Here is a 26,778-nt window from a genome sequence, read left to right as displayed (position 1 = left end):
CGTTTTTCGCCCTGTTGAATCAGAGCTGTGTTGATGGACCTACACGGTATCAGACGGGTGTAATGCTGGGCCCGATCGATCCATGCATACAGTGATTTTTGTGAGCCCTCATGCATCAGTGGTTTTTCGACTCCAGCCCAGAAACCGCAGACTCCGGCAGAGAGGTAATTACTGAATATAGTAGCATTGATTGGCAGCGTGACAAAATAGGGTTTGATTGATTCAAAGCTTTATAACTTAAAAACGAGAGGCCGCTGTTTTATTTTACATCACCATTAACACGCCGCTGTTTGTTTTCTCAACAATCAAACGTGACTGTTACAGAAAAGGAGGATTTGGGCGATAAGAAGGAGAGGATAAATACAAAATAAAGCGTTAGGAAGGCCGCGAATTGAACTCCCTGCTTCTAATGTTAAGCAGGTAACCCTCTCATTTGGTGTGTTGTTCTGCTCAGGAAAGGACTGGCATCAAACACATCTCAGCACACACACACTCACATATACAGGGGTCCTGCCCAGTAAGAGGGCATAAAATCTGAATAATTTCACAGATAATTTGGTTGTCACAGGCTGGCAATAGCAATAACAACTTTAGATAGAGAGCCAGCACAAAAGGGAAGTAGAGAGAAGAGCGGAGCGAATCACCCTTAGCCAATCGCTGTGTCTAAGCCAAAGTGGTGTTTGTGGGAGGATTAAAAAAAAAAGAGCTCCTTTTTAAGCCTGTCGAAGAAAATGAGGGGAATCGCTCTCATTTCCCCTTTTCTCCTGCTTCCAAATCGTTCCTCCTCTCCTTCCATCACTCAGCGTGACCCTTTGAAAAATCGCAAAACGTTTAACGTGGCGGCGGGATGATCGCGCGCTTCGGCGATGGTGGCATAAAATATGGGGTGCTGTAATTGGAATTATGCACTTAGAAACAGTTTGGGGATGTGCAGTCTATCCAGCACACAGGTGGCTTTCATCACCTCGGAAAGAAGCAGGCAGCGGTGCGCGTGTGTGGGTGTGCGCGGCCACATATTGAAATTGTGTGTCCTATACATTATTCAGATGCTTCGAGCCACCACATCTGTTCATTTCTCTGAGCGACACGCACACACACACCTGATGAACAATAATTACTCTGCTGCCTGGCACCCGTGTCACCCTCTAACATTGGCTTTGTGCGGCATGTAGTTTGTGAGGAGTGCTGTTTGTCACCTGTACGCACAGATCATAATGACAGAAATAGCTGCGCACAAACAACAAACTTGTGCAGGATAGATGCACCACAGTTTGCCGTGCATGTGCTCACAATTCCCGAAGAGGTGCGTGCACACTTTGGAGTCTGTGGAGCGTTTCGGAGGGGTGCTTACAGTACGTACTCGCTTGATCCCTGTGTCTTTGCGCGCTTACATGTGTGTGTTGTGTGCGGCCTGTGTTTTTGGGAGAGGAGAGAGAGATAAAGAGAAAAGGAGGCAGTCTTTTCTGTGGCGTCAGCCTTTGATCAGTGTCCCTCTGTGTACGTGTGTGTGTATGTGAACCAACCCCTGGTGTCTTGGAGGCAGATGAAACACTGTGCCTCTATCCGGGGCTCACAGAACACCCACTATCCTCCTCGCCTTTTCCTTTACTCTCATCTCTGCCTCGCTCTACCCCTCCCTCATCGCCCCCCCCCCCCCCCCCCCCCCCCCCAACCACTGTTCGTTACCACAGCCATTTTAAAGGCTATTCATGCGGCGCCGCGCCTTTCATCTTGCATTGCTGCGTTTTCACCAGCTCCTCGATTTCTTTTTTTTTTTTCCTCAAGCCTTTTATCAGATTAGAGCAGACGGGGGTAGATGGGGGGAGGACGGGTGAAGTGGCCTGCTGTTGTGCACTGTCTCTCTGTCAGATGGACGCAGCGTGGAGGTGCAGAGAAGACGGCGGCTTCGGTTGTTATGAAAGATAACACGAGGATCTGGGGTGTCTGCTGGCTCTGTGTGGCCCACTTCTCTGTTTTGCTGCTCCACCGGCACAGCCACTGTGATAATAGATGCTTCAAGAAGCTGCACAATAATGATTATTTCCCACCTTTGGACTTTGCTGCCAGAGCTTTCTCTTTTTCTTCTTTGTCCAAGAAACTGTGCTGACACAGAAATATTGCTATGCATTGCAGTAATTAGCCAAATTAATGACCTCATTAGCATAATTGGTTATGTTTAATATATCATGGTGATTACAGTAGGGCATTAGGCAGCTTATTTGCCTCTTGTTTGTGCTCGGCTTATTTAACGCACCCAAACATGCTGCTTATTTGTGAGTGTTTGTGGTGTTTTAAGAGCAGCACAAAAGCCGTAATGGAATGAGATGCTTCTCGAGACGCACTTTGATCTGTTTTGTTTTATGGATCGTAAAGGTGAACTGTAAAAACGAAAGAGAATGTAGGAAAATATTGATTCATTATGTACTTGACGTAATTAGTTTGGTTACTGCCGTAAACTCTGTGCAGCATCGACAGCTCGTTTGTGGTGCAGTGCAATTAAAATGAAATATTCATGCACAAAAGGTGATCAGGTAACACCCCCCTCCCCTCCCCTCCCTCGCCCTGCAACAAACTTCATATTCCTCATCTCTCCATGAGCTGGATTCATGTGGACAGTAATGAGCTCACCACCTTTCTCGGAGCAGTAAACGCCCTCCCTCCTCAGCAGCAGCTCCGCCAGTGTGGGGGCTTCAGGGTTTATGGAAAGAAGTTTGATTATCCAGTTTTAATGCGTTCGTGTAGGTGCAGCAGGTTCGCTGGTGTGTAGTTAGACGAATATGCGAGTAAATTCCAATAACTTGTCTTCTTTTTACTGTAATTCTTTGGATGTTCTTGTGTTTAATAATTATTATCAGGTTTCTCTGTGATTTCTCAGTTATAGCCACTACATAGTCATGCCATAATATCAAGCATGTGTTTCTGTAGTATGTGATGGATATTTGGAGAAAATGCAGGTGGTCTTTCTTGTTTTTACCACAAGGTGGCAGCACATCCTCATGTGTAAGCCCTTAGTAAGTCCCCCTTACCCCCTCTCACTTATATACCTAATAATTCCTGTTCAATTATAACATAATATATACAGTTCTTGGTTGTATTTTTAGTTTTTAATTTGGCTTGAGTTATTTGTCTTTATTTAGATTTTCCTTCCTTTATTCTTCCTCCACAGACAGATGATTAGACCCCATAAATACAGTCGGGCCTAGCTGTTTCACAGTGTAACCAGCGCTGAGCAGATTAAATGTGTAATAAATTAAGAAATGTTTATGTTGGTGTGCTGGCTCCCAAATTCCCGTTTATCTTGATAACACTACTGAGACACCCATAGCAGATAACGTACTGTATGTTTGTGTTAGAGCTGATCAGAGCAGCTACCAGCATACAAGTGTTCAGCTTCCACTGTAGCAGCTTAATTGATGACCTTTCCAGTGCACCTGTCTTTAATAAAGCTTTAATTAGAAGTCCCGTTAGGATCTCAGGGGCTGCCGGTTAATGGGTACTCAAATAGGAAAGATTTAGGTCTTTGGTGGAACAATCGAAGATACTTACCAGTAATCGTGAGAGGCAAATGTCGGCGAACGTCATAAAGGGCGAGGTATTATTCGGCTGCTCTGATAAACGGGACGGTCGTCTTACGGGGAAACTTCGGGAAGCGTCGGCTGCTTTATCGTTCCGCGGGGGGAATTTGATTTGAAAACAGCATTCTGTGTCATTATGAGGTACAATGAAGAAATTAAACTCAATTATATCAGACAAAGCGCCGAATGAATAATTAATGCGCTAACAGTGCTGCATGCATAGAGTGGAGGTGTTCGGGGTATGTATAGTTCACATTATGTATGCAAATTAGGCCCCTGCACAGCTCATGAGAGGATGCATGTAAGGAACTGTGAAGCTTTGGCTTTTCCAATCAGACCACATTCTCAGTTAATTCAGATCGCTCCCTTTGAGACATTTGCTCATTTCAGAGTCTTCATGGGTGTGATGGGATACACACAGCATGTGTTTTGAGTTGCTGGGGTACTTTAATTGAACTTGAATATTCATGCATTTTTCTGTGGCACCTGTGTCGCTTTTTTTTCTGTCCTACAATCTTCTGCCTGTGAAGGTAAATGTTTCTGTTTGGTCTTCTTTCTATTTCGTATCATGTGAGATGATATTTGATCTGGTTATTTGTACGATTCAGGTCAGGGCCTCCTACGTTCCTCAGACACACGGCTGTCGTACTCTGAGTAGGTCTGTTCAGAAGTTGCTGCTCAATGACATTAGAGAGAGAAAACGTCATTAAGAGAGGGGCTGAAAAAGCACTTGCTTGTGCCACTCCCTTTGTTGTCTCTGTGCACCGGCTGTGACTCCTTGTTGATGACTGATGGTGCTGCACACTCGAGCGCTCTCGTTCTCTACACTCTTGCAGTTCCCTCCCAGAAGTGGAGCTACAGGCCAAAGTGGGAATCACTTTCCTGACAGATGCTAAATATTAAAGCTACACTTCCCAATAACATCTTGTCTTGTTCTCTCTTCATCCCCCTCCATCCTCCCCCCTCCTCTTCTGAAAACACTCCTTCACCTTTCTCCTCCCTCCATCTTTGTGTCCCACACATAAGGCTTCCTGAGCACCGGAGATCAGTCTGCTAAGGGGAACTATGGCCTGCTGGACCAGATTCAGGCTCTGCGTTGGCTCAACGAGAACATAGGCCACTTTGGCGGAGACCCGGAGAGGATCACCATCTTCGGCTCTGGAGCTGGGGCCTCTTGTGTCAACCTCCTCATCCTCTCGCATCACTCTGAGGGTAAATGTCATGTTTTATTCCTCGTACAGCACATATTTTTTTTAATATCTTTTCACCACCTTTGCTGCTTTTTCTTATTTAAACCAACATTAACTACCAGCTACCAGCTTGGATCCACCCTGTTAAATCAATGATCAGAGGGCCAGGTTAGCTTATTTCCAGCTCTGTATTTCATTCTTAGACTTTGGCGGAGATGCTTTAAATGGATCAGCGATGTCTTATAGAGGACCAGAGTGCAGCTCCTCTGTTCATCCTCAGACTGAAACAGCCATTTCAGCTCTTATCCCCCTTTCTTTAAACCAACTTTCTTCTGATTGTCGTCTTATTATAAACAGAAGGTGTGAACAGCAGGAGGGCGGAGCTTCTTGGCTCATAGCTGTGTGCCTGAGATGACTGCATCAAGGATTTTTGCTGTCTCTGACATCACACAGAGCCATAAGAAGAAAAAACTCTCAAAAACCAACATCAGTTTCACGTATTTCGTTTACTCTGGGCTGGATCTGATAAGCTTAAAAATTTGTAGTTTTTTCCCGTCGTTTATTTCTTTTCACAGAGACAAAACTCTAAATGAACCAACATCCGTCGCTATAAATCACACCTTCACTCTGCTTAGTGGCCAGATGTGTGCAGGCCAGGCGCAACAAAAAATGAAATAGAGGATGAAGGTGTTGTGCTCTGGACTAGTGAATAACATGGAGAGTTGTTTATCTGTGCAGTTTTATTCATTTACAGCAAACTGATGCAGTTTGTGTCCTCTGCACATCTGTGGTGCTCTGCTGCGTCACACAATGTGAAGCATGTCAGACTACGGAAAGATGTGTGGTTCAGCTAGAGACCGGGGAGGACCATGCCTCCTTTAACATACATTTCTCGACTAATATATTTTTGTCCTTTGCGTACATTCTGTCTGAATGACTAAAGTTTCTGTCCTCAGTCAGTCAGTTCAGCTCTCTTTAGTGAGCCATGTTTTATTTAATGTAAAATATGATTGTCACGTATAGAAGCACAGCGGATAGCTTCCAGCCCAGAAACAGTTAAGTCCTGTGATGTTCACTTGACACCTTTATCCCCAAAGGAAAACACTGCTTGTCCTTTGAACTGAACAATTTAAGCAGTCGTGTAGCTAATGTGCGAGCGGAGGTTTGATCCACGTTATGTTATTCATTTCTTTGGAGGATAAATGGCGTGGGAGCTCCAGCATTACCCTGAATTACCTGCCTTTGGCGTGCGCTCCTCTGTCCGCGCTTCACTGCTCTGCAGCAGGAAGTCTCTCTCTCCACTGAAAATCCAACATCTATCTGACCTCGTGCTCCCCATTACCAACAACAAACCCCGAGGGCTAAGTGTTAACACCGCACCGCCAAAAGACAGAGGCCGACAGACCAATCGACTTTGATCGGAACTGAGATCAGCGTGGCCGACGATCCGCAGCCAAACGGTCACGCGCTCGCCGCCTTTGATCATGCTGTTCTTGAAGCTGTCCTCCTCCAGTCGTGGCTCCTCTGTTCTCTCGGCTGCTCGAGGACTCTCCCTCAATATGTCTCCCCTCTCTTCATTTTCCGTCTCGCACACACAAACTGCAAAGGACAGAAACAGGAAAGAAATGGTGGGTGAGAAGAACAAGAGAGATTAGAGAGTGTGTTCACACAACCACGCATCTGTTTCAATTACTGCTCTGTGCGTGTGCGTGCGTGCGTGTCTGAAGCACCAAGCAGACGTCTGACTTGTCTCTAATTTTGACTCATTCTGTCGGCGTAGATGTGCCTTGAAAACAAATGTGTTGTCAAAGCTTGAATGAGCATCCGTGCGCTGCTGCTGTGTCACTGTATCTGTTTAACACAATGTCTGTAATTACCGCTGATGTCTGTTAACCCTTCACATTAACCCAGACCACCCCCAGACTTTCCTGTTGAGCACCCCTGTCTGATTGCATATACACAAATATAACCTATAAAGCCTGGTAACTTCACTTCTTTAACACTTTGGAGGGAAAAGTTTGTATTTTCTTTGTGTTGCTAAGTCATGGTGTGATTAGCATAAGTTAAAAGAGGTAAATAACTAGCCCGACATCCCACAAAGTGACTAATATTAAATGGGTTATTGTAACTTACGTGCTTTCATTATTATTATTAGTTTTATTAATGGGAATACTTTATATGAAAATACACATTTTAATTATAAGTCCATATTAGTGTGTGTGAATGTGAGAGTGAATGAATAATGGAATTGTAAAGCACTTTGGGTGCCTTGAAAAGCGCTATATAAATCCAATCCATTATTATTATTGTTATTAGTTGCTTCTGGTCTCTTTATTAGTTATCATGAAAAGATGTAATAACAGCTTACAATTCATGGCAATATTCCACAGCTCCATGACCATTAGTTCAGTTATCCTTTAAAAACCTTGTCATTACTGCATAACAACAGTAAATAACAGTTAAAGTATGAGTGCTATGACTGATGATTTTAAGTATTGATGTGTAAAGTCTGTTTGCTAGCATATCATTTTTCATGTTTATTTATATAGTTAACTTTTTAAGATTGTATGTTTCACAGCCCTGTCATGTGTTAGTCAGAGGTATTCTTTGTTCTCATTGGTGGATGTGGAATGTTTACCTCAGTACTCAGTACTTCTGTGACTACAAGTCATTGGTCGCTGGTTGCCATGACACCACTAGTTCCATGTGTACAGCCCTTTAACCCTCTCAGGCTCAAATTAAGTTTCTGTTGCTAATGCACAAAAGAATACCTGCAGTGGTACTTCTGAGTAAAAAAAAACTCATAAAATGTGTGTGGGGTAATCAGGTTGTTAGCTTTTACAACGCCTGCCTTGAGAGGGTTAAAGGGTGGTGGTGCCATCCTGCAAGATTAATAACATGTAGTAAATGTGGGTGACTGACCACAAAACTACAGCTAACTCAGAACATATTCCCTGTTCTAAAGTCAAATCGTGCCCATGGCTAACAGGTTGCTCAGCAGTTATTAAACAGCAATAAGAAGGTTAGTGAGGAAACTCTAAATGGTCTTCTAGTTGCAGAATATGCAGACTTAGACGTTAATGCTTAATAAACATTGTGACTGATGAGGAGCCATTCTGTCGCTAACATGCTAATAAGCAGCTTGTCAGTTGTAGATTTATGTGCTTTAATGTAAAATGTTACCTTTTCTTCACATTTTCTTTCTCTGTGTGAATGAGCTCCAGAGATGTCTCTAATTATAGTGTCTAACTTGCTCTGCTTCTAGCATTAATGCTAATCCATAATGATTACGTTCCAGCTCCAACATGAGCTCAAATAAAAAAAAAAAATCTAAAGCACAACCTTAAAAACCGAGGAATGCCGCTGTTTACCCCTTTTGTCTTGTTGCTGACAACCAGCCTCACCCCGTCCCTCACTGTCACCTGTCTGTCCTCATGCCTGCGCTTTCTCATCACCCCGTCGTCATCTTCCTCTTCATCAGCATCTAATGGCGTTACATCAGTCCACTAGACGCCACCTGTCTGTCATGCCTCCCCCCCCTTCTCCCCTCCACCAGGGTGCCAGGTAAGGAGTCTGTCATCCTCACACTTAATGGACACCAATCATGTCAACAACACAGTGTCACAGATCAGGGCTGACATCAGAGGCTTACAGGACGGATAGCAGGACGTAGGGAGGGGGTTGTTAGTGATACTGATATGAAGGTTAGAGGGAGGCAGAGGACAGTAATCAGTATCCATCCACAGTTAAGAGGAGTGAGACAAGGACAGGATGAGAAACAGGAGACTATGCTGAAGAGGAGAAAGAGGGAATAAAATGCTTTGAAATGGAAAATACGAAAAAAGCAGCAGCCAAGTAGAGCAAGGTTTCAAGCAGCGAAGGCAAGAGGCACTAAAGGAGCGACAAAGAAACTCTGCAGCTCTGCTTAATAATTAACTGACCAATCTTCGGCCCAGGAGAAGGGAGAGAAAGAAAAAAGGGAGCCCGGGAGGAAACGAGAGAGAGCCAGGCGGCCCCCTTAATGAGCCACTTGAGTGGTTTAAACAGCACAGGACAGCCAGAACTAAAGGAGAGAGAGAGAAAAAGAGGGAGACAGAGAGGGGAAAATACATCCAAGAGAAGCTTGGAGGGGGGGAAAAGCAGCTCAAGAAAGGAAAAAATAGATCTTTTGACATCTCAGATGAGCTTTTTCCCAGTCCTGCCTCCACTTTTTGGAGCTAAAGCTCTATAACATGCTCCGTCAGTGATGCTCTGGGTCTGTAGTCCCATCCTGTGTCTACCAGCTTTTCTCTAGTAAGAAACGTGATGACGAAAAATTGTTAAACTGTATTTTTAATCAAGTTCTCTAGCAGAAAGAAAGTTATGTGATTTATACATCAGGCATCCTCCCTCTGCCCTGAACCTCACCAAAATGTCTTTCTTTCCCACGTCTTCTTTCAGGTCTGTTCCACAGGGCCATAGCGCAGAGTGGCACAGCCATCTCCAGCTGGTCCGTTAACTACCAACCCCTCAAGTACACCAAGATCCTGGCCCGGAAGGTGGGTTGCACCTACGCAGAGACGGCTGACCTGGTTGACTGCCTGAGGCGCAAGAACTTCAGAGAGCTGGTGGACCAAGACATCCAGCCGGCCCGCTATCACATCGCCTTTGGGCCTGTTGTGGACGGAGACGTAGTTCCTGATGATCCAGAGATTCTCATGCAGCAGGTGAGGGTCTGATAACAGCAGCCGCACATCTCTGTTGTGTTTTATTATCCAAGCAAAGTGGTGAGAACTCCTGGGATCAGCCGTGACGTGAAACCAAAATAACTGCAGAGAAAATAACTGCAGTGTTGGTGATGTACATGGTCAGGGTGTTATACTTTAGACACACTGAGAAGTTTCTCTTGTGTTGCCATGAGTGTTCGCCAGAAGCCCAAAAAGCAAACAAATAAGACTTTATTAAAGAAAAGTATAAACACAAGTACACGCAAAGATGAGACACAACTATAAAGACAAAGAGCGATCTGACTGGGACAAGTAAAACTAACTGGGAGAGCAGTTTTCTTCCAACAATCGCTACCAAAATGAAACAGGAAGCAACAAGAGACAGTAGCAAATAAGCTAAATGTAGTCAGACCTGGAAAATGTTAAGCTGGAACAGAACCTTAAAGCAGCAAGATGTGATCCTGTAATTCAAAGCTGACAGAGAGTCGTCGAGGTTTTCAAAGAGCAGGTTTCTCTTCTCAGTTTGATTGAAATATTTTCATGTGACAAGAATAAAAAATTCTTCTTCTTCTTTATTCATCCATCCAGATGGTATTTTGGACCATCTTCTAAGTGAAAAACTGAAAAAGTTGATTTGTGTGTATTATTAGTGTAAGTAACCACTGCTGGTTGACCAGGATTTTTAATTACAAAAGAGATTCTTAAAAAGTTTTATTATTTGATTAAATAAATGCTACATTCTGAAGAGATTGCTGATGCAGTCAGTGTCATTAATGTGAAAGTCATTTTGGAGACGGGGGAAGTGTTTTATGTAAGGTGAAAAAAATCAAACAGGTGTGCAGAAAGCAGTAACGTGAAAATCACTACAGTGACATATTGTGTGTGAGAGGAAGAAGTGTGAGTTTTGCAGCTCTATGCATTAATCGACACTGCAGACTTTTAAAAGATCGGCCCTGAAGCCGTGACCTGCAGAACACGCAATATGATGAAGATCATGGCCTTAAGAGTCAGTCTTGGAATCCTTGAAAATGCTTGAAGTTTAATATTGTCTTTTCAAGGTTTGAAAAGTGCTTGAAAGTGTTGTAACTAAAAGTTACTGTGACTCAAACATAGAAAATTTTGATTTTTTTATTTCCCACACCTAATTAATTAGAGATTATTTTATTGAAGTCTTTAATAGCATATAACACCCAAAATATGCTTCGGTTCACATTTAACTCCAGAGAATCATCAATCAAAACATGGATATTACCTGACCACAGATTCGTGGTGACGTCACTGCTCTTTTAACTGTTTGGTGTCTTTGCTTTGTTTGCTGGTTGTAGAAATGGTTTATTTGAGCTTTGAGCTGAGATTCAGAGATTTCTGTGGACACTGCTCATGTCGGCACTTATATTTCTGACCTTTTCTTATAACCCATTAAACATCATCTCCTCCCTTCTGACCCCATTTTTGGTGGTGTAGGTACAAATGATCAGGCATGACATTCTCATAATAAATAAGATACTGCAAATAATTATTTCTGCATTTGTGCGATTGAAGTGAATTGAAAATGTGTATGAAATGATACTGTTTTAAAGATTTGGCCTAAATAAATTTGAAGTGAATGAGTCTAAACATGATGACCTAACTAGTGATACCCTGACACACACAAACACACACTCACTCACTCACTCACTCAAGCATGTTGTGCCACTTTCAGCTGAAACCATGTTTCAAACCATATTCTGGGTTTTTAGTTCACCATTTATGAGGTTTCAAGAAGAAAATAAAAGACAGATCTGAATGTTTGAAAATGTTTTGGAAAGATTCTGTAAAGATGAGATGAAAAATACTCAAAGGATAAATTTAATTGGTTTATTATTTAGATAAGAATATCAAGCAAGTAAATGAAGGAAAAGATAAAATGAAGTAATAATGAAAGAAGTTAAACAAGTAAAAGAAGAAACAAGGCAAAATGAAGAAACAAGGCAAAATGAAGAAACAAGGTAAAATGAAGTAATAATGAAAGAAGTTAAACAAGTAAATGAAGAAACAAGGTAAAATGAAGAAACAAGGCAAAATGAAGAAACAAGGCAAAATGAAGAAACAAGGCAAAATGAAGAAACAAGGCAAAATGAAGAAACAAGGCAAAATGAAGAAACAAGGTAAAATGAAGTAATAATGAAAGAAGTTAAACAAGTAAATGAAGAAACAAGGCAAAATGAAGAAACAAGGTAAAATGAAGAAACAAGGCAAAATGAAGAAACAAGGCAAAATGAAGAAACAAGGTAAAATGAAGAAACAAGGCAAAATGAAGAAACAAGGCAAAATGAAGAAACAAGGCAAAATGAAGAAACAAGGTAAAATGAAGTAATAATGAAAGAAGTTAAACAAGTAAATGAAGAAAAAAGGCAGAGGAGAGAAAACCCCAACATTCCCCTCTGAGCAAGCACTTGGCGACAGTGGGGAGGAAAAACTGCCTTTAAACGGGCAGAAACCTCCGGCAGAACCAGGCTCAGGAGGGGACAGTCAACTGCCGGGACTGGTTGGGGGGGTTAACAGAGGTGGAGCAAGACGAGGCTACATCAGGTGAGGAAGCAGTAGCGTCTCTCCTCTGGACCAAGTGGAACCATTTTTTCTTTTTTTTCATGCACTTTTCCACGAGCGCTTTTTTCTCCACGATGAGATTTCTCAGCTCGTCGATGGTTTCTGCAAGTGGTTTTTCTTCAAGTTTCTCACATCTTTGTTCCACCTCTTCCAATGCTGCTTGTTGTTCTTCAAGCTTGTCTTTGAGTTGTTTGGATGTTGCCTCCTGTATCAGCTTGTCCTTGTGCATGTCTGCATTTCTCTGTTGGACCTCTTTGTGCTTGTCTTTTAACTGCTTCTTTCTTTTCTTGATTTCTTGATTTTTGTCTTCATGTATTTTGTCTTCTTGTTGTTTTTGTGACTGCATTTGAGTGTGTTCACTCTTCAAGTTATTGAATTCCACCAAACGCCCCTTAACGAGCTCGGAGTTGTTTCTCGCTATCTGATCGATCCTTTTCTGCATCTGTGAGCACCGTTTCTCCAGTTTGTCCCTTTCTTCTTCCACTTTAGTTGCTTTGTCCTCCAGCTGATTACAAAACTCTTGCAGTTTTAGATTTTTAGACTGAAAGTCCTGGACGATGCGTTTTCCTTCTTTCAGTCTTTTTTGTTGTTGCTCTTTCTGTTGAAGAAGGTCTTTATTTTGGCGCAGTGTTTCATCCAGGCTTTCTTTCAGCATGCGGTATTTTTCCTGCATGCTCTTCAGTTTGTGCTGCATGTCTTGTTGCTTTTTGTCCTGCTCTTCCTTCTGTTGGAGGAATTTATTCTTTTCTTCCACAGCTTCATGGAGCTGTCTTTGGAGGAGCCGATTTTTTCGGTCCATGTATTGGAGATCCCGTTGTATCTTATCAGTCATCGTTTTCTTGTCTTGGAGCTGGTTGGTCATTTCTTTTAGTTCTGCACTCTTTTGCCTGTTTTCTTTAATGAGGTGCACAATCTGCTCTCGGGCCTGAGCAAACTTGATTCCCCAGCCCTCATTAATAATGTTTATGTCCGGCTGGCGCTGTTGTCTTTCTTCCAGCTCTTTATTTTGGGCTTCCATTCGTCTACACTTGTCCTCCAGTTGATGTTTTTCTTCTTCAATTTGTTGCATTTTTTTCTGGAGAAGGTAGTTTTCCTTCCTACTCTCCTCTAATGCCCTTTGGAAGGATGAGATGCCATTTGGGGAAATCGGCCGGCCACTCCAGGAAGGAGAGGCGGCGTAATCTTTTTGAATTGGTTGTTTTTTTTCTTGGAAACATGTTGGAGTTTCTATACGATGACTTTGAAGAGCTTTCCAAATGTTTCTGTGGTGAACGTTTTGTATGCTGCAAACACAGATGCTGCTGAAACGAACTAAAACTTGCTGTTTCTCACCCCTACTTAAGGAAAAACATCAAAGGACTTAAGATTCGATGAAGTTCTATGACATCATCACTCCCTAAGCCAATGAGATTGTCACAAGACGTTTTGGAATGGGGTGTTTTTTTTTAAACTGTTTTCAAACTTAACTTAAAATTTCAGTGTTTCCTAGTTGTGGACTATTGGTTAGTCCAGCCGATGAAGAAATTAATTGTCACAAACATCCCTAATATTACATAACAGACAACAGAAAACAAGACAGTTTTTTTTTCTAATAGAGGTATAATAAAAGTTTTTTTAAATTATCCTACTTTTTATAAAAGAGAACATTTATTAAAGAGTATGTATTTAATTAAAAAACTCTGTTCATCTAAAGCAGGGGTCAGCAACCTTTAAGACCCAAAGAGCCATAATTGGCCTATCTGGGGTTGAAAGGCTCGATAAATGCACGGCGTTTCGCCGGGTACACCGGCTTCCGCGAGTGTGATGCTTATTTTGAGCGATGAAAAAATAACAAAATATAATTTTATTTGTATATTGCAAAATCACAATAATCTTCCAATTTAGAACTACAAGTAAAAAAAAAAACTGGCATAAATAAAACACACTTCTGCTAAATACTAATTTATTTTCCCAAACCATGCAGAGCCGCACTATAAGGACTAAAGAGCTGCATGAGGCTCCGGAGCCGCAGGTTGCCGACCCCTGATCTAAAGGCTATAACAAAAAGCTTCCTGCTGGAAAATGAAATGTCCCCACTGGGCGATTGTGGCTCAAGAGTTGGGAGTTTGCCTTGTAATCGGAAGGTTGCCGGTTCGAGCTCTGGCTTGGACAGTCTTGGTCGTTGTGTCCTTCGGCAAGACTCTTCACCCGTTGCCTACTGGTGGTGGTCAGAGGTGCCAGTATCCGGCAGCCTCGCCTCTGTCAGTGCACCCCAGGGTGGCTGTAGCTACATCACCAGTGTGTGAATGGGTGGATGACTGAACATGTAAAGCGCTTTGGGGGTCTTAGGGACTAAGTCAAGCGCAATACAAATATAGGCCATTTACCATTTTTCTGGGCGTGGGTGTTTAACTAGTTAAAAAGAACAAAAAAACAAACAAACATCTGTCTCCTATTTTTTATGTCACACAGGAAAGAAGCTTCAATATCTGATGAGAAGAATTTGTTGGTCTTTGGTGCAGTTTTCTTCTTTTCTGGCTTGTTGTTTATTTACAGTGGAGATGAAGATCTCTAACAAGTTGATTTGTTCACATTTGCACATTTTTAAGAGGAATATGTTTTTTGAGTTTGTACACTTGTTTACTGGGAAATGAAATGCTGCTAATGCACAAAGCTGTGTTTCAGCCGCACTTCCTGTTATAGACTTGTGATGCACACAGGCTCTGTTCCAGCACTCAGCATGTTCTTCCTCATTTTCTCCACCAGGGGGAGTTCCTAAACTATGACATCCTGATAGGAGTGAACCAGGGAGAGGGGCTGAAGTTTGTGGACGACAGTGAGGACAACGACGGCATCTCAGCTGCGGCGTTCGACTACACCATCTCCAACTTTGTTGACAACCTCTACGGATACCCAGAGGGTGAGGACGCCACCTCTGTACACTGCCACTTTTTCAGTTATTCCATTTTACAGCCTCCTCTCACTTAACTGCATTTTGCAGCATCATCAGGTTTTGTCTTATTAGGAGCTGCGTTTGTTGATCTGTTAGTTTTTTTCTGTTTACTGTAATAAATGGATTAAAATAAACGGATAATCATCAAAATGACAAATGTGGACAATTATCAAAGCTTACATTACAGTTCTGACAGCTTGAGTTCACATGAATTTTCAAAAGAATATAAAAACCTGTGAAAGTGCTTTAAGCGTTTAAAACATGCGAGTAAAGAATGGAATCAGTAACATGTGAGCCCAGTGAAGTGCATCAAACAAGACAAGCGTGCTAAAGAGAGCCACTCATCCACATCACGGCGTGTCTGCGCCTTAACCTTTGAGGCTCTGTGGGCAGTAATGCTATCATCCCCCAGGTAGTCGGCTCCCAGTCTCAGTGTCGCTGTTTCTGACAGATCGGCCTGTGAACCCCTCACAGCCGGACCACAGTCACAGTACAGACATGTTTGGATAATGCAGTCATGCTTCCTCTCTGTGCCTGTCACTCGTTCTGTTATCTGAAAGACTTTTTTTTTTCCTCTCTAGATTTCTCACTCGCTTCCTGGCTCTTGGTTCATCTCACCAACATTTGCTTTGGTTTCATATCTTTTGATCAGACCGATCTCTTAAAAAATGTCTTGCACTGCTGTTACTTTACTCTTAGCAGTTTTTCACTTTTATCTTTCTTCCCCCTCCTTTTGTCTCCCCCTGTGCTTCTTCACCAGGCAAAGACATCCTGAGGGAGACCATTAAGTTCATGTACACAGACTGGGCGGACAGGGACAACGGAGACATGCGGCGGAAGACTCTGTTGGCCCTGTTTACGGACCACCAGTGGGTGGCACCAGCTGTGGCCACTGCCAAACTCCATGCTGAGTTTCAGTCCCCAGTTTACTTTTACACGTTCTACCACCACTGCCAGACGGAGACGCGGCCCGAGTGGGCCGACGCCGCGCACGGAGACGAGATACCTTACGTGTTCGGCGTACCGATGATCGGTGCCACGGACCTGTTCCCGTGCAACTTCTCCAAGAACGATGTGATGCTGAGCGCTGTGGTCATGACTTACTGGACTAACTTCGCAAAGACTGGGTAGGCCTCATGTCGTAGTGTAAACTGTACACGTTACTGTATGTTCTCTGACAGCCTTCTAGTCATCTTGAATACTTGAATCTGGGTTGCTAGTTTAATTCTCGTGTGGCTTTGAAGAATTGAACACTGGTTCACCAAAAGCATCCAGATCCCAGAGCAGCCGGTTGGTCTTAGATAGTTGAAAGGTTGCACAGAGAATGGGCCTCCTGTCTGTATTCAGTGTATTGATGCCACATGTTACTTATAATGGAGACTGAATATAACTTTGAACTGAAACGTTTAACCTTTATGCTCCACCAGGGACCCCAACCTGCCCGTCCCTCAGGACACCAAGTTCATTCATACCAAGCCCAACCGCTTCGAGGAGGTCATCTGGACCAAGTTCAACTCGAAGGACAAGCAGTACCTTCACATCGGTTTGAAACCTCGTGTCAGAGACAACTACAGAGCTAACAAAGTGGCCTTTTGGCTGGAATTAGTCCCTCATCTTCACAGCCTGCACGACGTGCTCTTTCCCACCACTACGCGCTCCCCTGCAGGCCGTGACCCCGGCACCATGAGGCCCAGGAACAACGTTCCTCGAACCACTCGTCATCCTTACCCTACCTTCCCGTCAGATCCCGAGCCCGAGGGCTCAGAGCGCCCGCCCCAGGACCTCTTTCCCGGAGACACCCGCGACTACTCCACCGAACTGAGCGTGACAGTTGCAGTTGGAGCGTCGCTCCTCTTCCTCAACATCCTGGCCTTCGCCGCCCTTTACTACAAGCGTGACAAGCGGCACGAGATGCGCCGGCACCGGCTGTCCCCTCAGCGGGGCGGCCCCGCCAACGACCTGGCTCACAGCCAGGAGGAGGAGATCATGTCCCTGCAGATGAAGCACTCGGAGCACGACGCTCACCACGACATGGAGCCCCTGCGACCCCACGACATCCTGCGGCCCGCCTGCCCTCCCGACTACACCCTGGCACTGCGCCGTGCCCCCGACGACGTGCCGCTGATGACGCCAAACACCATCACCATGATCCCCAGCACCATCACCAGCATGCAGCCTCTTCACGCCTTCAACACATTCCCCTCCACCGGCCACAACAACACCCTGCCCCACCCCCACTCCACCACCAGGGTATAGTAGGGACAGGCCCGACACAGCGCCACCTAGGGACCAGGAACACTGGCTCTGCTACCGCTCTGGAAGGGAGGCCTCTAGACGTGGGCCTTCGTTCTGTCCTCTTATTCTCTTCTTTCTCCAAAAGCAACTACACCTGCTGCGTCATGTGCTGTAAAACTTGGCAGCTCCCTCCACTGGTGGCATGTGGAGGTGCAACTGAAGTGTACAGCAGCAGATGAGCAGTTTGGGGTGGGGGTGGGGTGGGTGACTCAGATCTTTCAAAGATACTGTTTTCAAAGACGGTCTGCTGTTTCCAGGCTCAAGACCTCCAACATTTGTCAAAGGGATGAATGCTCTCTCGCTCCTCGCTGTTTTCTCTTTTTTACGTTGGCGTCATCTCTTTTTCCATCTCCTGTGTGTTATGTGCACATTATGCTTCTCTTTTCTACATCCCTGTTTTACTACTGCTCTCTTCCTCTCATTTGACACGCCTCCCTCCTGCTCTTCTCTAAAAATTCCCGATCTGCTGAGCAGTTTGGAGGGGGGAGGCGTACACTAAACATATAACTATAAAAACACTCATATCTTTCATTCTACCAGCATTTTTAGGTGCCAAGTAAGTACTGCTGTGTTTCATTTCTCATCGAGGGAGCAGAAAAACGAAAGAAAAATAGAGTATCGCTATTTACCGTCAACTAACAGAGTTCTGTCATGTTCTCGTGACAAAGTGCCAAACTGGCCTCAGTCGTGTTTTTCTTTCTTTCATCTTCTCTTCTTTTGTTGTTTTGTTTGAAGCATTTGTTTAATTGTTGTTTTTTATTGTGTGGAAATAATTTTTCTGAAAATATAGATATAGAGAAATGATATTATATATAGTTCTATATAAAATGTGTACAAAGGAGAAAGTATATAAAAGGGTTTTCTCAGTGGGGGATCTATGCATGAATTATTTTTAAAGACGCGGGGAAAAGGACACTGTACCTGTCGATGCACGTTTCCCAAAATCTAAACGAGTCATATCGCTCCATGTTTGCTACTTTTGGTTTTTGGTTTTCTCCCGCAGAGTAAGAGCATCGCAGGAGCTCCTGAAGTCAAACGACGCCTCCCAGCACTCATTTATTAAAACGGAGTCGATGCCAAAAGTCTTAAACGTTAGAATCAAAGCAACAGCTGTGAACTCAGTCATGGTGTCATGTGCAGCCTTCATCTTACTGTCACTACTTTTTCATTTTAGGGTACGTGAGGTAAAGCGTCCGTCGATGTAGCTTGATTGTACAAAATTATTTTTCTACGTTATTAACAAAACAGAGCAGAGACTGATGCTGCTCCTGTCTGACCCCCTTATGTCGTGTGTGTGTGTGTGTGTGTGTGTGTGTGTGTGTGTGTGTGTGTGTGTGTGTGTGTGTGTGTGTGGCAGTCGCTGTGTGAGTGTGATATCACATCTGCATCACTCAAGCGTAGGCGGGCCCGCGTCAGACAACAATAAACAAAAAGCAGAAAAAGGCCAACAGTAAAAACTCAGACTCCAGCATGAGCTCCTTCCTGCTGCTTAACCAATCACCTTCCTCCATATCATCACTGCTCCCTCCCTCCTCCTCTCTCCATCCTACACCACCTTTGTTATTTAACACCGACCCCCCCCCCCCCCCCCCCCCCCCCCCCCCAAACTGATAATCAGACAAATTCCCAAACACCTGACTTCACTGTGTCGACACCGTTCCTGACTATTTCTGACCTCAGGTCAGCTCTGCTATTATCCTCACATTAAGGGTTCGTTCACCTGCCTGCAGATGATCTGTGAGCTCGTCGGTTGTAAATTAAACTCTAAGCACACTGAGGGTAACCGGGAGGCGTTCAGGGCCTGCAGTGCAGAGCTGCAACATGACAAAAAGGGATGGGGGCTCAGATCTCCTGAACAGGGTAGAAACAACACGGTGGGTTTGTGCTGTTTGTGATTCCTGCTCCGTCACTCTGGTGGAGACGACTGCAGCTCAGCAGCGCTCCCTGCTGATCCTCTGATGAAGATGTCAACAGTATGTAAACTGAGCTGATGTGCTGCTGTTTGAGCCCACGTGGTAGCGTACGTCCAGTATGGGAGAACTTAGTCACCGGTGCTGTCTTTGCTTGTGCTCTAGCTTTAGCCTGTTTGATTGTTTGTTTTCTATTTTATTACTGCCTAAAAGGGGAGGTGGGGGAAACACATGCCTGACTTCTCCTGTCAGAGGTTTTGTAAGCTCACTGGAAGGGAAACGTGCACAATGTAAATCATAAAACAACTGACTGGGGCTGTGCTGCAGGTGGACCAGTGCTGTGGACAGTAGCTGTGGAAAAGAGACTGGACAAAGACTCTCAGCCTTAAATACAGGACAGAGGATGATCCGATCATCTTTCAGCTAACAGTGTCGAGCAGAAGGACGGCCGGCTGATGCGTCCGTACGAACCCTTTTGTACTCACTCCTGTGTATAAGGAGGCGGCGAGGGGTTGTGTAGTTAACCTCAGCACCACACAGCTACAGCAGAGGAGAGAACACAAACGAGTCCTTTCATTCGGCTCTGTTCTTTCTCCTTGTCTGTTTTATAAGCTAACACTAGAGGGCGCCATTGTGGCACATTCAGCGCTCACTCTGAGGTCACTGGACAGAGAAGAAAATACCAAACTGGGAGACGGATGGAGACGAAACATCTGGAAGATCAGAACTGTACATTTTTAAGTGTAAGAAAAAAAACAGACAAAATATTTGTAAATATTAAGTTTCTTGTTTATTTTATGTTTTGTTTTTTTGGGGTTTTTTGGAGTGAATGAATGATATGCTTATTTTGTGATGACAAAAGACAACAGGTGCAGTTTGTAATGAGAAGAAAAAAATGGCCGTTAGCTTGAGGTTTCAAATGAGTTCATCCTTACCACCGATCAGTTTTGTCTTTTCAACATTTATTTTATTTTTGTCATAACGTTGATCGTTATCATGTGACCATCCTGTAGCAGGAAGGTCGCTGTAGCAGAAGTCATCTCCACTGAAGCCCCCTCACAGCAGAGGGCCAGTCATGCTGTTTATTAGCATTTGCTAGTTTTCAGTGAGAAAAAACATTTTCATCAAGTTTTAAATCCTTTCGTTGCTCTTTTCTCTGCGATTGTCATAAAATCGTCGTCCTCTTTTCAAGCCTTAGCTCGCTTTTATTTTGAAATATGAGTCTTGTGATCAGAGATGAATCTGTGCTGCATGATGTGCGTAACATCAGAGCGATAAAAGCCAGCTTTGCCTTTCAGTGATTCGCAGTAAGGACATAAATGACCTAAACTGAGACAGAAAAAAGTGCAGTCAGTTAAATGTTAGCTCACCTAACATGTAGCAGTGTTTACATGTAGCCATGTTTGACAGACTCCAGGGCTTTGATACCATAAGATGCCTCATATCCTCACAGACTCATGAGATCACACAGGTGGTCTGACCTGCTCGTGTCACACTGTGCTGTCTGTCTGTCTGTCCGTTGTTTTTCTCCTGCAGTGATGTTATGTAGCAGAAAAACAGTTGGATGCTGGAAAAGTGCAGAGCGATGGGTGACGTGTGGAGAACATCACAGTCTGTGTGTGTTCAACAGCTGTTAGAGCCACACTTTGTCCTTTCTGTGGTATAACTGCTGGATTTATTTTATTCCAACACTCAGAAACTGTCAGCAAAGCAAAACTTCATGATTGGATGATCCTGTGTCACGTCCACAGTGTCAAACGTGCACAGAGACAGTGACACCCACAGAGAAACCCTCAGCTTGGTGTCCATTGCAAATCTGCACCTGTTGTCTTCTTTCTACTTTCTTTGTTGAACTCAGAAACTCGAGACTTGAGATGAAGAAAAATGTTAAATAATGGAATAAAAAAAAGATGATTATTAAAAAAAGTAAAGTAAAATTATATAAATAAATGAGGTGATGATATTTCTGTTTACTTTAGAAGTTATTATACACTGTATGCTGTGATTCTGATCTGGGAAACATTAAAGACATTCATAGCCAGACTGCTGACTTTGTGTTTTTATTCAGTCGCCTAACAGAAGTGCAGTAAGAAACGATTTAGCCCATCCTGATTTCTTAGCTGTTTGCATATTTGCCACACTTACGTGTTTCAGATCGTGAAGAACATTTTTATGATAGATAAAGATGACCAGAGTCAGTGTAAAATAAAGCTTTTACATGTATTGCTGGGAGGTCGGCAGCTCCCTCCACTGCTTGGCCCTCTGTGAAAAACAACTGGGATCCAGCTTCCCTGTGATGCTGAATTATATAAGCGGAAGAAAATAAATAGATAGAAGGATGGATGATTGTATTTTGTGTACAATCGTTGAAGTGTAAAAAGGGTTGGCCCTCCGTGGTGCCCTAAGCAAAGTTTGATTTTTGGAGCCCTTTAATAGTGCCAATAATAGTGATTAATGATCACCTACTATAAATGTATTTCATTTTCTAATGTTGATGTTGTTGTAATCCACAGTGAAAAATGTCATAAAAACAGAGAGAAACAATAGATCAAACCTGAGAGCTGCACAGTTGCAGCAGTGTGGTTTACGTCATTCTGTTGTCAGCCTGTTTTACACATCGGTGGTTTCTTATTGACGTGTCTGAAGATCTGAAATCGTAGTAAATTCAGCTGCTATTGTGGGCTGGGGATGATTTACACTTAACATTTTAATAACTGGGTACTGAATGTCATAGGCCCAATGTTCCCTCTAATTTTTCACGTGTCTGAGCGAACACACAAACTCCCTGAGCGATCCCTTGGACCAATGAGCGACATCAGACGTGTGCACTGTGGTCACGCCGGCATCGAATCCATCCAAGTTACATGGTTTATTAAAAGAATCAAATTACAGCGTTTACATTTATGTTAGACTACTTTTAATTAACTGCTTTAGCCCATTTACAATGAAAATGTAAAAAAAAATCTTGTTCATGACCTGTGCAGTATGTTAACACTATTGGAAGCAAAAATAACTTGAACTCCAATTTCGAAAACACAACTTTCTTTCTTTTCTTTTTTTCTTTTATACAGCTCTGACTTGTATTATGAGTCTGTGGTCTGGGAGAGAGTCTGTAACTCTCTGTCTCCAAAATACAGCATATAATGACCAATGCTGGGCAATTAATTATATAGTTACTTCTTCAAAAAAGTAACTCAGTTTGGCAAACAACGTTTTTTGCAGCTATTTTTTTAAATGCAGCCAAGGCGTTTTTAAATAAACATTTCAAACTATTTACAGAACAATCAGCTGTTCTGCATCAAATCTGATGCCACACAAATTATTTGTGCCACTCCAAAAAATAATTTCTGTCCACTATGAGATAAAGGAGAACAACAGTCTGATACCTGCAGGCCTGACAGCAGCAGATGTATCACTCCTGTACAGTGCTTTAAGTGGCCCAGAAGAGGTGCCGGTACTCTATTTTTTTTCCGCCTCCCCTGAGGTAACAACAACTATATTGAATGGGTTTTATATACAACAGTCAACAGACAACCTTATACAAAATAATAAATCATTTTATTAGTTTGTGGATTTGCTTGAGCTAGAAAGAGCTACTGAACATAAATAAAATGTGCAAAAAGGTATTGAATTTTTTTTTTAACAAAATGTACATAAAATAAATTATAAACTAATTTGTATTTTGCTCTCTCTTGAGTCACTGCTGCTATCAGCAGCAGCACTTGTAAAGTGTACCTGCAGAGCTTGGTAGTTCTCCCATACTACTTTCACTGTTCTCTCACTTGAAGCAACCCAAACATAATAACCATAGAACAGTAGAACATAATCTTGAGTCTTGAAGATGGTTCATTTCTTTACCCCTGAAAAATATACAAAAGCAGATTCAGCAAAATACAATCACAGTACACCAAATGAAAAATGAGAAATACTGTACAAATCATTTTACCTAGAAAAGGCTCCAGCACGTTTTGGGCTCCACTTTCCTTTCACTTTGGGCTTCGCAGTTTGTGGATGCTGCACTTCTCCTCCCTAGTGCCAGCCATGTCTGCACATATGTTTGTGTGTTAAACTGATCCAAGGGTGGTCCGTTGCATTTCAGGAAAATCATATTTGAAAGCCTTTTGATGTTGAGAGAGTTTCTTTTATCTGTCAAGTATCATTCATTGAGCTGAAAGCTCGCTCGCATTCACTTGTTGATACTGCAATGGTGTGGACAGCTGTAAGAAGCGGCTTCAGGGCTGCTGGTGTCTTGGAAGCTTTAAGGTCTTTATACTCCCTAAATCCTAGGACACTTTCCCTCTCCCCAACTCTGAATCTCTGACATAAACGTCTGACCGCTGCATCCCCATATTGAATATCTAGAGATGCAGGCCAGGAGTCAGACTGGAGGACCTTGATGTCTGAGAGGAGGTGACTATCTGTCTTTTCAGATGAGGTTTTACTGACATGCGAGGAAGTTGTTGGAGTCATCCTGCACTTAACATTTTCAGCCAGGCTACGGAAAAATTGGCCATGGTTGATTTTTATAACCCTCTGATTTTCATGCAGGCATACATTTCTGAAGATTTTCTCCTTTTCAGCTTCAATGGCAGTTTGTGTGGGACCAGGTGTGGATACCATTGACTCAAACACCCGGATTTGTCGGTCCAGCTGCCTGTCGGCTTGATCCAAAGTCATGTCCCATCTCTGGAGCATTCTTGAGAGGTCACTGAGTTCTGTGAAAGCGTCATACATGATGCCAAGATTGACCACAAAAGAAACAGTAGTGAGAACATCATTGAGTCCTTTGTATTTTGCTCTCTCTCTTGAGTCCCTGCTGGTATCAGCAGCAGCACTTGTAAAGTGTACCTGCAGAGCTTGGTAGTTCTCCCATACTGCTTTCACTGTTCTCTCACTTGAAGCAACCCAACGCACTGATAAAACACAGCCTATCACAAGGAGACGTTGTCCAACATTGTGAGCACTCTCGGTTAACTCCCTTTGGTTTTTTGGTGATGCATGGTAGAGGGAGTAAAGCTGATCTAAGAATATTTTAAAGTGGTTGATTCCTCCTACCTCCTTCAAAACATCACAAACTGCCAGTTCCAGTCTGTGATTGGAACAATGCCAGACAAACAGGTAAGGGAATTTGGAACAAAGCTGCGCAGCAACTCCTGCTTTCCTCCCAAGCATCACTGAGGCTCCATCACAAGCAAATGCCAACAAATGTTGCTGTAGGTAGTGAGGGTCAAAGCCATTCTTATGAAGACATCCTAACAGTGCTTCAGTGATGTCCTTTGCTGTGGTCCCCTGCAGCTCAATCAGTTCAAAAAAATATTGTGTCTGGATTTTCACTGGAAATAGCTGACCGCAGGCACACGACAAGCACAGACTTTCCACTTATTGTAGTGGATTCATCAATGAGCACACACAATTTTCTTTCATTCATCACTATGTCATTGACTACCTTCTTTTTCATTTCAGCTGCAATGTGATCCAGTATATTTGCACATGAGTTATTAGAGTGCAAAACTCTGCCCATCTTGACACCATTTAAGACTTGCAACTGGACATCTATTGGCATGTCTGTAAAGGGACGCCCATGCTTGCCAATCTTATAAGCTGTTCTAAACACATTGCAAGTTGAAGCGTAGTCAGCCTTTCTCATATCTTCAATGTGTTTTTGCATTGTATTTTGTGTTGCCTTCTCTTTTATTTCAACTGCTTTCTTGTGATAAATTGAGTCTCTGTGCTCTTTTATTTTCTTTCGTAGTGAGTTTTGTTGTGCAGCCTTGTCCCTTCCAAAAGACGAGATTAAGCACCCACTCCACTCCTGCGACACTCTCTGCCCTTGCTGCATGTCCACGCGAGCACAAACTTGACTACACACACTACAACCCAACTTTTGATTTCTGCTGATCAGCCACTTGTAATTTGTGGAGAAATACCGGACTTGTGCTTGGGACCAACATTCTGGCCACTCATGCTCGCTAACGCGGCTGTTGTCATCGGTAGAAATGGTGTCATTCTCGTCCTCGTCGTCGCCAAAAGTGCCGTCGTCCGCGGCTGCGGCACTAGTGCAGCTTTCATTAGCTTGCGTCTGACCTGCAGCGATATCATTCTGGCTTGGTGGGGTGTCAGCCAGCGAGTCCTCTGATTCTGACCTTGTTCTTTTACTACTCAGAGTCTGAAGCCAGGAGAGCATATTAAGTGTTCATTGTTTTTGTATTTTAACGAGCAGCTGTTTGCGCGTTTTACACACCCTCTCCGGACCACGTTGAGTTGTTGACATGACAACGGCAAAAGCGACGCATGCGCTTTTCACTTGTAAAACACATTGGTGTATGGGTAATGTAGTCTCTGCTCTCGGTGGGACGAATTAGGAAGCGTGCTTGTGAAGGGCGCTCTGAAAAGCGGCAGTGCAGCCAAACGATGTGCAAATGAGAGTACCGGTACGCTAAAAGCACGTTCTGGGCGCATGGAGAGGTGGCGGTACTCTCAAGAGCTATATTTAGAAGTGGCGGTACTGAGTACCGGCGCGTACCGGCCCACTTAAAGCACTGCTCCTGTAACACCTGTAACATTCAGCAGTCGCCTCATTGTTCTGACGCACACAACAAAACTACTGACTACACTACACACTAACTACACAAGATTTGCGCTAAACGTCGCAAATCTCTCACATCTCAAAACACCACCGTCACTCCTAAAACTTCCCCCGTTTCTTAACAACTAGATGCCACGTTGCCATATCATTTTTTGATTGGTCGACATGGTACTTTTTTAGACGAATAGGAAAGGCAGAGGGGGTGGGGTTTGTTTTTGCTCACAGGTGGAGAGCGCTTTCGAGCCTTTTTTCTTATAAAACGCCAATTTAACCGTTTCTTCCCGCAGTAAATATAAACAACCAGTATTCAGGAAGAAAACCAAACATTGCATTTTTTTTTATCACAACTCTGGTTTTACGTGGCCTATCAACACGATTTAAAAACTGGTGTAAAGTCCCCAATTTTTCCGTCAATTGTTCCGTCTGTCCTGCTCACATCTCCAATGGTTGTACACGTTGTCATTAACATGGCTTCACTCCACATCAGCCACGCCGCTTTGACAGCTAACACACCGGCGTTGGCACATAAGGACGCTGTCATAGCCTGTCAACCACGTTGATTGGCTGCGCATATACGCATTATTGGCTGGACTATGGGATAAGGTGGCATCGTTCCCATATGGGAGCAGCCAGTCACTTACTGACTAACACTGCAAAACAGAATTGTTAAAGTATTAATTTTAATTTCAATTCAGGTTAGATTTTTTTTGGTGCGCAACGCAGAATTTCTGTGCGCAGAGACTGTGCCAGCAGTGCGCAGCTTAGAGGGAACATTGCATAGGCCCACTAAAAGTTACAAAATAAGCTACTATCAAATACATTTACTGTAAACACATCAGAAGGTTATTTATGTGGCAAAAAGTTAGATCTATACAAAATGTTGCAGGGAAACGGAGAAGGAGCTCGTATAGGTTTGAGTTTTATTCACATCTGTTGTGCAGGTACAAATAGCAGAGTGGAAAACTTTATACTTTGTGTTTGCAAACATTAATTTA

At 43.3% G+C, this 26,778-nt stretch overlaps 1 protein-coding gene and 2 pseudogenes across 2 annotated transcripts in view; 1 reads left to right on the top strand and 2 right to left on the bottom strand.

The window, feature by feature from the left end:
• Positions 1–17,459, top strand: part of LOC146675345 (neuroligin-2-like) — a 257,360-nt gene extending 239,901 nt beyond the window's left edge. For both annotated transcript variants that reach the window (XM_085400411.1, XM_085400410.1), the window contains 5 exons: positions 4,602–4,787; positions 9,206–9,471; positions 14,806–14,959; positions 15,753–16,119; positions 16,420–17,459. In XM_085400411.1, the coding sequence (XP_085256537.1) occupies positions 4,602–4,787; positions 9,206–9,471; positions 14,806–14,959; positions 15,753–16,119; positions 16,420–17,248 (1,802 nt within the window). In that variant the 3' untranslated portion in view covers positions 17,249–17,459. The remainder of the gene's footprint in view (positions 1–4,601; positions 4,788–9,205; positions 9,472–14,805; positions 14,960–15,752; positions 16,120–16,419) is intronic.
• On the bottom strand, positions 12,145–14,793 carry LOC146675346 (uncharacterized; annotated as a pseudogene).
• A 5,439-nt stretch (positions 17,460–22,898) lies between the features above and the next one.
• Positions 22,899–25,468, bottom strand: LOC146675344 (E3 SUMO-protein ligase KIAA1586-like; annotated as a pseudogene).
• Between the last annotated feature and the right edge of the window lie 1,310 nt (positions 25,469–26,778).

Source organism: Rhamphochromis longiceps, linkage group LG3, assembly GCF_057381845.1.
Source record: "Rhamphochromis longiceps isolate RC_006_pf linkage group LG3, R_longiceps_female_GT1.1, whole genome shotgun sequence".
Classification (NCBI taxonomy): Eukaryota; Metazoa; Chordata; class Actinopteri; order Cichliformes; family Cichlidae; genus Rhamphochromis; species Rhamphochromis longiceps.
The sequence above is the reverse complement of the archived record's forward strand: the minus strand, read 5'-3'. Positions and strand labels throughout refer to the sequence as shown.